We start from the raw sequence: 11,008 nt of genomic DNA, 5'->3' as shown, positions 1-11,008 counted from the left end.
GAAATGAATGTTCACACATGTGATAGCGACAAGGAGTTGGAACATATGAGAGTGCGCTGTCTTCTCCCCTGGCACCTGTCATAAATGCCAGGTTAACACCCAGAGCTCTGCAATCACAGACTCCAAGGCAAGAGGAATACATTGGCTGCCTGTCATTAGGAGGTAAATGGGCCTAACTCTCGCTCTCAGAGCTGATCTGGATGTGGAGCTCATGCATTACACAAAAGATCCGTTTCTGCAGGGATTTCCCTTCCCACTGATGTGTCAATGCTTTTTTTTCCCCCTCAGAAAGCAACAAGCTCTGAGAAGCGGAGGGGGTGGGGTGGATGCACAGGGAGGGAAAAGAAGCCTAATACAAGACATGAAAATATAAAACTTGAATTAAAATCTGATGGCTTTGTAATAAGAATACAGGGGATAACAGTTTTTAGTTCAGTGCCCAGAAGGGCTATGCATGCTTTCTATAAGTAGGAGAAACAAGGATCCAGTTCACTCTGAGGTTTGGATCCTGGATTTCTTGCATATGAGTGGCAGAGGCCCAATATTACCAGTTACTCTTTCACTGAAAGAGCCCTAGCAGCCAAGGAACCAAGGAAGTCTATTGACTTTGGCTTCTGCCAGGCCAGCTGCCACGGCCACATTCCAGCCAGCTATGCCATGTGAGAACTCAGCCAGAAGATCGTTTTAAGAACACAAACTCCAGGAAGAAATCACAGCCCTTTGTCTTTGTGCAGAAGGAATCTCACTGTATGTTAATACAAACAAAACCCTTTCCCTGTGTGGTTAACGACAGCAAGAGAACACCAGTCTTTACAACCTGCACATTTAATGCAAGCAATGACATGCTTTATTTTCCTGCTCAAGGAAACCAAGCACAGCTAGTGACTGCAGGCATAAACCACAGGCTGGACTGCACCTTGTGCTAAAGGCACATGGCTGGCAGAGCTAGATATGTGCCATATCTAACCAACGACCTTAACACTTGTTGCAAGCTCAGGTTGTTAAGCTGTAACAGCTTTGCCCAGCAGCTGGTTGTCTTGCTGTCACTTGCTCATGTGCCCAAGTTATTTGTTAGAGAGGCTGGACCACAGCACGACAAGTAATATTCACAGTCTCCCCTGTTCCAGAGATGCACTAGAAAATGAATCCAGAAAATCTGATTAGCACTTGTCAATGAAACAAGCTCTTTAGTCACTGGTGAGGTTCTTTCATAGGCAATTTGATAACTCCTGGCTGGCAGCAGCAGGTCAGTAGGTCTGAATACTGCAGACCTGAAAATGTCCTTTATATAACAGTTGCATGAAACATTCTTTCAGCAGCTCGCCTTAGCAATTCTTGCAGCGGTCAGTCACCCACACTGCTGCATAAAAAAAGAATCACATTTCATTTCTTACCTGAACTTGTCTGGCTTTGCCTGTCAACAATAGGTTTATTGAGTAAGAGATGAAAGTCTTCTATTATGAAATCCATTTCCCCAGCCTCCGCCAAAATATTCTCACCTGAGAGAATATGCCAGCTGAGCTACTGCTATCTCAAAGCACAGCACGTGCTTCCCATGACCTAGCAAACACAGTCATCATAGAAGGGCTTGCAATACTGCCTGCCATGATCACACAGTTACCAAAACACAGGAGGTTCAAAAGCATACAGAAAAGTCAGAGATTCCTGTAAGAGGAATAAAACTGGCATCTTTGCAGGCTGACAGCTAAACCAAAATAGCATAGGGATTTAATGAAAGCATTTTCACAAAGACCTGACTTAACAATATGACTGTTTTCCCTTCATGTCTATTTTCTATGAGAGTAGGGGCACGTCTCCTTCAGCACACACAGATTTGCCACAGATTTGTTTACGAATAAGATGCCCAAGCCATTCTGTGATTCTATGATACTCACCTAAATTGCATTATTCAATCTTGCCAGGGCTAGTATAATCAGGTTTACGCCAGTCACCATTGCTGCGGCCTCTTCCCCTTGATGAGAAGGCTTCAGAAACAAAGAACATGGAGACATGCATGAGTGCTGCATGCTGTATAGCGTGTTTTTTCAGCATTCTGCACATCAAGACAACAAAGTTTGCACACAAGTACAAGTTATGAAAACACAGATCCATCAATTCTGTAAACAGCTGCAAGCCTGTCTTGCAGCCCCATGCCCTCACCACCTTCTCAGTGAGAACCAGCTCTAAATAATAACAGAAGCTGAATGTGACCTGAGCAAACAGCTGGCCTTTTGTATTTCCCTCTTCCTCTAACAGATGACCTTCATGTGGCCAATCCAAATGACAAACCAACCTGTGCCAGGAGCGTCCAGCATGGCAGAAAGGGCTTACCTTCAGAGTGACTGCTGCCTCGCTTGCTTGGGTTCGTCATCAGCATATGAATCATCTGTAAATTAAAGCAGTTTCTTCAAAAAGATATTGGTACTTAATACATTACCTGACTTTTAATGCAGACACAGCCAAGAGAACAGGACTCAGAAAGCCGAATTAGTTTGTCAAGGCACCTCTTTGACTCACCAAATTACTGTTTCTAAAGCTCTCCATATTCTTATTTTATAGGCTCCTATCACAGTAGTATGACCTCAACCTCAATCACAGCTCCTCTCCTACCCAAATACCACCAGCACTACATCAACATCATTCATAGTGAGCCAACCCGAGATCCCTTAAACTGAGTTACAACCCACAGAGCAAGAGCTGCACTGCAGCCCTCTTCAGCAAGTCTTTCTTTTTCATGTGTAATAATTCTCTTTAGCATTTATTCCTTATTAAATTTGTAGGAAATGCATCCCCCAGCGGGAATATTGGCAGCAGCACTGAATTTTAAGTGACAGTTAAAGAAGACTTGCAGGAAGAGCTCTGCTTGTATAAGCAAGTGTTTATAGTTAGTGCCCAATTAAACGAGAGTTATGCTTAACTCAGAGGACAGACTGAACATGCAAAACTACTGTACATATTTCAGTACTTCACACACTGTCTTTCTGCAAATGAAGAATTCCTGTGGCGCATTTACTACCTCCATCTGAGTAGAGATTCTGAACAAAAGCTGGCAATTCAAATATAGAGAGCATGACATGGAATCCTTTGCCACGTGCAGCCTCCAAAAACAAGAATATAATCCTCAAGCACGGTACTCATTGCAGGCCTGTGCTGTAAGTGCAGCCATACAATTTCAAGAGTAAATTCAAGGAAAAATTGGATACCGGTACAGTCTGAAAGCAGCTAGCAGGGATTTACTGATTGGGTCAGCATTTAATAATATCTTAAAAACTGGATGAGAGCTCAAAAGCAAAGATGAGTGGATCATAAATCTCATCTCAGAGGAGCAAACCCTTTTCACCTATACTATGATTACATGCTCAGCTGAGGGATTTGATAACAGAGCCAGGATTTGTTTCTGTCTGTAAGATGTGCCAATCACTATTCTCCAGGCACAGGCGTGGTGTATATTTCAATGGAGAAAGAGCATCAGATTTGGTGGATGTGCCAGACTGTCAAAAAGATTCACACTCCATTCAGGCACCCATCGAGCAAGGTCAAGCCTCTCATAGGAAGTAAAATGAAGCATTAGAGGAGGCAGTTGGATTTCAAATCATAAACAGCTTTATGCTGAAAACTTCCAGTTGCCTCTAAGTAGATGTCAGAAGCTTCCACAGCATAAAAGCACAGAACAAGGAGGTAACCAGACATTTGAATAAGGACAGAAGGAAGACACCATGACATGTGCCACCATTGGGGATGGAGAGTCCTCTGGCAACATGACAGCACGTAGAAAAAATACTCAAGACTTCAGTGACTTACATTTTGGGTGGGACACAGTGGTGAATTATGGGCAAACTCTACACCTCAGTTTTTCCTCTACCAATGTGGGAAAACTGCTAAGTGATGTCATACTTTCAGGTCCTTGAATTGCTGTTTCAGAGGGTCAAAGCAAGTTGTAAAGCTTGACTTGACACTTAAATACCTGACTTCTCCTTGAAAGAGAATAAGCAGAACTTTTATGTTCCCAGGTAGCACAAAAAGCAGTTTTTCACTTCCTTACCTCTTCACTGCTCATCGATTCAGAGCTGAATGTGTTCTGATGGCATCTCACAATAACATTCACAATCTGCTCACTGGAGACTTCCACAACACTTTTGCAGACAGCAGTTGGCTGAAACAGATAAAAATAGAGCGAATCTGATGGAACAAAGCTACAGTGCAAAGCACTTCATGGGAGCTTAAGAGGGAAATCTTTACAGGGAGTTATTAATCAAATTCCAAGAGGACAAAATTGAAGGCACATTCCTAACAAATTCTGGGAGCAGTCTGCAGCCAGATCAACATATTCTAGCATATCAACATATTCTAGGTGTATAACTTCACACAGTTCTCTGACCCATAATTGCATATTACCTGCAGGAAGATCTGAGCCTGCTAGTGTTAGGAAAAATGTTCTCCCAAACCTTTTCATGGCTGCAGCATCATCGATCACAAACAGAAAATCCATGCAGGGCTTTGCCAATGGCAGCTCCACCTCTAGAAGCTGAACAACCCTTAAAGAAGTCATCTATGATTTGACAGAAGCTCTGGCAGAGCCTGCATCCAAGTTTGGAAATCAGACACCCTCACGTCTTTCATACTGTACTGCACCAACAAGAAGAGAAACAGGATGTATCTTCTCAATCACCAGACTGCTGTGCCTAAGGTGGGGCCACCTCCCTTTAAATCTGATCCCTATGAATATCTTCGCTATACACATCAAGTTGAACCTATTCCAGGCCTTCACTCAAATCTAATCTAATCAGTTGCCTTCTGATTGGGATCTGAGGGACCTAAGGGATAGTGTCCATTTAGGACATTCATGTTTTGTGTTGTTCCTTCCGCGCACACAAAAGTGTATTAATGCCCAAAAAGGCACTTGCCTCTGTTTTCAGTGCACAAACTGCCTCCAGAGGTGGTAGCACAACTCATTATCTACCAGAAAAGCCTTTGTTCCACCTGTTCAGTGCCCAGTTCACCTGTTCAGTTCCCAGATCCCTCCTTTTCCCTAAACTCTGTGCACAGGAAGGACAGATGAAACTGGCAGTCATTCACAGAGGAAAAGAGACAAGGACTCAGCTTAGGAGAATAAAAGAATTATGGTTAGTCACCAAATCATTCCAATCGGCACAACATCTCCACCTCGCATCCTAGCATCAACTCCTACCCTTACTACATGCTGCAGCACAAAGCTGTGAGGATGCTGCACACCATCCTATACAGACTGCCAACTCTGTTCCCATCTCCCATTTTCCTGCCTTCTTGTCTACATGCATGATAGAAAAAAAAATAAAAAATCAGGTCAAGTATCAGTTTTACCATCCTCTTAACTTGGAAAAACAGCTCTGCTTTCCTTCCAGGACTTGTTTGCTAAGCACAAAGACACTTTTACCTCATGCCATTCCAAGGCAAGCATCCTCTTGTTTCATCTCAGAGCAGCTCATGTACTGCCCACTGGTCAGAAATAAGAGTTTCTCAACATGGCCCCATCCCAAGTAATACCCACTCTATTTTGCAGGTTGTATTTGGGCTTTTTTTTTGTCTTCTGAGGGCCACTCAGTAGTGTTTCAACCCTGCATTGAGGGGAGTTTCCCATTTACACCAGAGGCACTTACCACAAAAGGCCCTACTTTGAAGCCACACGTAAACGGGTCTCTTCCCGAAGCTTTTGTGCATTCAGTTTCACGAATGCTGAGCTGCAGCTCTAGTCTATAATCATTGCTGTTCCACATGTCAACCTGGTAAGAGAAAGGACAAATCAGGCACTGCCTGGAAAGCAAACCGCAGAACTGCAAAACACTGAGTTGGTGCAGCTTGTAGAGCCACTATTTGTCAGCTCCTTATTCAGAGCGCTCACCCAGAGGGCAGATATTCAGCTGCACTGAATACCTCCATCAGATGGGAACCAGATTATTTTATGCCCATAGCAAAACAGGCAGCTGGAGGCATTTGAAAAACACCAGCTCTTTTCTTAATTAATTTTTAAGCAAAATCTTTAAGGATATCCATCAAAGTCTTCTATTTTAGGGGTGGTCAATTTTGAGCTCCAAACGTGCTTTTAATTAAAACTGAGCATACAAAGAATATTTAAAGCCATAGCTTTGTACAATGCCTCAGACCACCCCTCTTCCAAGACACATCAGAGAACTTCAATTAAATGTGTATTAAGCATATTTAAGGTAAAGGATCTCAGTTGCCTGCACACTCACATGTCTAACGTGGCTCCTGACAACACCATACAGGTTTGGCCCCCAAGACTGAGAATTGATCCTTGCAATAGAAGCATTGACAGCCTCTTCTGTGACAGGGAGCTCATAATCGTACACTGGAAATCCTGAGGCAGACACACAGTTCCATTAGAGTTCAGTGTTTTTCTTAACTAAGCCATATGAAAAATGACTGAAAAATTCTGAACAACTTACCTGAGCATGAGAAGATGCTCAGAGCGAGGACAAAAATCAAGCTCCTCATTGCGTGCCTCTCAAAATCCTCTGGTGTTTTCCCCATCTAAGCAAGAGTGTCCACTGCATATTCCTGTCCTTATATACATGCAGCCTTGATACTATATCTGACCTTCCTGTGTTCAAGCTCTGCTACAAACATTGCACTTTAAACAGAATTGATCTGAGAGTAAATATTTGCTGTCAGCTCTTCTCCATTTAGCAGTAGTTCTCTGATAAGAGATGGACTGCTGTATTTTTCCTTAGCATCGTCATTGACAAGAAGTTCTAGATACCTGATAGCTCCACAGGCAATGGCAGAGTATTGTCATTTTTTTTCTCTCTTAGCCATGAGTTTTAAGCTGAAAGCTGGTGAGGCAACATTTTCTGTAGTCCCTTACCAGCACCTTTGTGTCCCAGGCACAAAAGAAAGCACATAGGAGCTGGAACTCCCTAATTTCTTAGGAACAGAATGGGAATCCATGCACCCGGACACGGCTGCCACCATGAGCCATCAGGACAAAACACTGAACACATCCTCCAGACACAAGGCACAGAGCAGACACCTGGGACACCCCAGGCCCATTCGCCTTATAAGCCCTTTGCTAATTAGCACATGCCTGAGGAGGTCTCATATTGTCCTGACCTCTTTGCCGAACCTGAGTGCAGCCAACCAAACAAGCATCTGTAACCACTTGGTTTCCCCTGTCAGATCCTCCTAATGTTCAGCAATCACTCTCTGCACAGAAATGAATGGGATTTTTGAAAAATTACATTTCTTCAGTATGGAAAGCTTTGTAAAGAATCACAGGGACAGGGCAAGCAAAACGTCACTTATAGGGCTGTTCCTCATCTTCCCTTGTTTGCTTCTTTGCTTGATTTTCCCCACATTTGTGATTGATTACTTATTCTTTCTTGACTACAGGTTGCCCCTTTGAGACTACTGTGTCTACTTGCTTGTCCTTGGAGAACTACATTAGGATTAAGGTAGCCTTCAGCATCCTATCAATACTCAGCAATGCCAATATCACACCTTCCTGCCATTCCTCACTGCTACATTCACAACTTGTGCTATAGCAGTGGCTACATATCCCTATTCATGGGAAAAACCTCCAAGTATTTGCAGCCAAAAAAGGAAAGATACTCTCATTTTTATTCAAAGCGATAGTTGTGTTCCAAGCAATACTGAAAGAACAAGCAATTCATCTCCTCCTCAGCCTGGGCTTTGCACTCCAAAAGCGATGAATAATGATGTTGCAAAGCTAAGCCAAGCAAAGTCATCAGAAGAATTCCTCCTGCTCCTGGCTCTTGAACAAGGATATCTTCCAGATGAGCCAAATGCAGTTCACAGCTGTAACAGTTCAATGGTGCTCATGTACCTGTGCTAGCTGTCATTTCAGAGCATTGCCACAGTCTATCCAGATGAGGGGACTGAGTGCATCCTCAGTAAGTTTGCAGATGACACCAAGCTGGGAGGAATTATTGTTCTGCCGGATGGTAGGAAGGCCCTACAAAGGGACCTGGATCAGCTGGATTGCTGGGATGAGACCAATTGTGTAAGTTTCAACAAGACCAAGTGCCAGGTCCTGCACTTTGGTCATAACAACCCCAGGCAACACTACAGGCTTGGGGCAGAGTGATTGGAAAGCTGTATGGAGGAAAAGGACCTTGGGGTGTTAGTTTACATCCCACTGAACATGAGGTTGGATATTAGGAAAAAATTCTTCTTGGAAAGACTGGTAACACATTGGAACAAGTTGCCAGAGGAAGAGGCAGCATCACCATCCCTGGATGTCTGCAAGAAGAGGGTAGATGCAGCACTTAGGGACACAGGCTAGTAGGAGTGGTGGCGATGGGTTGACAGTTGGACCGCATGATCTTAGAGGTCTTTTCCAAACATAATGATTCTGTAATATTCTAGGTTCCTGTGCACAGCACAAAAGTGCTGCCTATTGAGGGGACCTCCTGTACTTCAGTTTGTGTGCAGTGCCTCTTGATCACTGGAAAGAACCTGTCTCCTTCCTTTCTGCACCCCCTCCTTCAGGTATTTATAGACATTGACAAGATTCTCCCTGAACATCCTCTTCTCCAGTGCTTGGCTAAGGCCTGGCACCTTAGGGCAGGAAGGAGGGAGATATATCCAACTTAGCATACACTGAAAACAGTTATGCACCATTTAAGAAAAGAGAACATCAGAGTTTAATAACTTCTCTTATATGACTGTTTTCAGACGACTTTCACTCTCAGCTGTTCCCAGACTACTGGGAGAACAATCATTCTACATCCGTACCCTTGAGAACGGTCCAAACACCACCCCAGCCCCCGAGAAACTACTCCCAATGGCAGATAAAATACTCCTGTCAGACAGAAGTTAATGATGCCTCTCTAGATAAAAGAAAAGCTGGCTATTTACATCTTCTTTTTCCTTTCCTAGCTCTGGCACTGGCAAAATCAAAAGGCTCCCTAAAAGGTCTTCTCTGTGGTTAACTTGTTTCTCACCTACACAGAAGCCTAATTGCTGTATTGACTGTAGGTGACAGCAACAGGAAAAAGTTTTCCAGATTCTACTCAAACTAACAAAGACTTTGAGACCTGAGCCATAGTTCATAGACACCAACAGAGGCTCAACTTTGACTCCCCTTGGATCCTGTTTGTCCCTTGAGAAACTAGGAGGCAATGGTACAGCCAGCGCACTGCCCATGGGCTGTCAGAAGTTATTCAGCTCTTGCCCACTTGGGGCAGCTGGGATGGAGGAGAACAAGTCTTTCTTTTTTCCAGTTTCTCTATTGCCCACACAGCCTCCTGAGATGGAACCCTATGCCACACTGGCTGCATTTCTCAGTGCCATTTTTAAGCTTTCTAAAGCACTATCAAATCTAAAAGATATGATGGCCAAAAGGACAGTGAAGTGAGAACAAATAAACATAGTGACATCTCAGCTTCCCACACCTACAGTGGTAAGGATGGAGACAGATCTGTCTTGTAAGATTACATTCAGTAAGTGTGTAGAGGCAGTGCCCAAACCCCTTTGCACTGTACTCCTAAGGTGCACGATCCACGCTGGTCTAAGAAATGCAACCTAAACCAGCACAGTTTTTACTGCTGTTGCTGTGGACTTTGAGCGTGAAGCAATAGAAAGCACACATTGCAGCAAACGAAACCTCAACACTACACACTGGGTGGTTGCTCTTAAACATCACAGCCTGCAGCAGAACCTCAGAGGTGTCTCTTCGTTCCCTTGAGCCTTTGAAACATTAAATATTTATATTCCCTGTACCTGCCAGCTCAGCAGTAATAGTTCTTATGGGGTCACTGGTAAAGTGCTGTAGTTGATGCAAGACAAACGATAACTCCAGCCTCAAAGACCATTACCTGGAAAGCCAAAGAATGAGATACATCTTCCTTGTTTTTTTGTTGTTTTGTTTTTAATTTTGCTGACCACACTGATAATTTTCAAGGCTTTTTTCCCTATCCCAAACATTGTATGTATGTGCTCATCTGCAAATATCTGCCCATCAGTTCGCCACCCTCTTCATTCGTGCTTCCAGCAGAGCTGAGCAAATATTTCCAAGTGAATTCTGTGTTTCATCACTTGCAAGCTCTTCTAGGTGCATGACTATCTCATCAAGTTTATTTGAGTGTGTTCCAAATCACATCTTGCCATACTGGGTCTGTCTGAGATAGAGTCGGTGTCCTTCACTGCAGCCCACACGGTGCTGTGTGCTGGTGCATTAAGTTTTACAGGTCCACTTGAGTACAAACACTAGGGCTCCATCTTTGCTTACTAGACAAGCTGTAACAGCAATTGTTCCATCCTGTGTAGAGGGGTGACTGAAATTTACATGCACTGTGGTCCTGTGTTGTTGTGTCCATTGAATGTATTCAACCTACTGTCATCACTGCAGCTGTACCAGCTGAACCTTGGGCTCTACAAGAGAACCTTGATTTGGGGTTAATCCCTGCTCTCTCCCTTCTTACAGTCCTCAAAAAAAACAACCAACAACATAAAAAACACCAAGACAACCCCACCCCACTTTCTTTTATGGAAAAGTTCAACCAGGAAGGAAGTCTACTGAGCACTGTGGCAGCCCCATTCTTGCTGTGGGGCTCCATCCATCTATCCATCTATCCATCCATCCATCCAAAGCCCACACATCTCTTTCAGCCACATCCATCTCCTTTCTTTCTGCAAGGCAGGAGGGAGCCAGGCAGGCTCCTTTCTTCCTTCCCCTCCTCTCTCTGGAGGAGATACCCACTCCTCCCAGTCTCCACAGTCTCCAAGTGTGGACTGCCCAGAGCAAGATGCCATGGCTGAAGGAAGCCAAGCTCAAAGCTTGAGCTGTCCAAGGATTCATTGCCATAAAGGAAAGGCACACACACACAAGATGGAGAAGCAGGAAATAGATATCCCAAGCATTTTGTTCTTTCAGACTTTGTCTTGAAGTTACATTCATCATTTCACGATGGAATAATAATGGCACATATCCTTCAGGTTTTATAAATTAAAGTTATGTACAGAAAGCACATTTTTCACATCCCAGATATAC

The 11,008-nt window shown here is 43.8% G+C and overlaps 1 protein-coding gene across 1 annotated transcript; it reads right to left on the bottom strand.

The window, feature by feature from the left end:
- Positions 1–1,905: 1,905 nt before the first annotated feature.
- SPP2 (secreted phosphoprotein 2) lies at positions 1,906–6,528 on the bottom strand. Its single transcript, XM_072342426.1, has 6 exons — positions 6,444–6,528; positions 6,231–6,355; positions 5,637–5,759; positions 4,043–4,153; positions 2,332–2,386; positions 1,906–1,985 (listed from the first exon to the last, which is right to left on the bottom strand). Exons 1-6 carry the CDS (start codon positions 6,526–6,528, stop codon positions 1,906–1,908), a joined length of 579 nt encoding a protein of 192 aa, XP_072198527.1.
- Between the last annotated feature and the right edge of the window lie 4,480 nt (positions 6,529–11,008).

This window comes from Excalfactoria chinensis, chromosome 7 (genome assembly GCF_039878825.1).
Source record: "Excalfactoria chinensis isolate bCotChi1 chromosome 7, bCotChi1.hap2, whole genome shotgun sequence".
Lineage (NCBI taxonomy): Eukaryota > Metazoa > Chordata > Aves > Galliformes > Phasianidae > Excalfactoria > Excalfactoria chinensis.
The sequence above is the reverse complement of the archived record's forward strand: the minus strand, read 5'-3'. Positions and strand labels throughout refer to the sequence as shown.

Coding starts and splice junctions, on each gene's coding strand:
- SPP2 (XM_072342426.1), bottom strand. CDS start 6,528: ATGGGGAAAACACCAGAGGATTTTGAGAGGCACGCAATGAGGAGCTTG. Junction 2,387..4,042: donor AATCGATGAGCAGTGAAGAG/GTAAGGAAGTGA, acceptor TTTAATTTACAG/ATGATTCATATGCTGATGAC. Junction 1,986..2,331: donor AGGCAGCAGTCACTCTGAAG/GTAAGCCCTTTC, acceptor TTGTTTCTGAAG/CCTTCTCATCAAGGGGAAGA.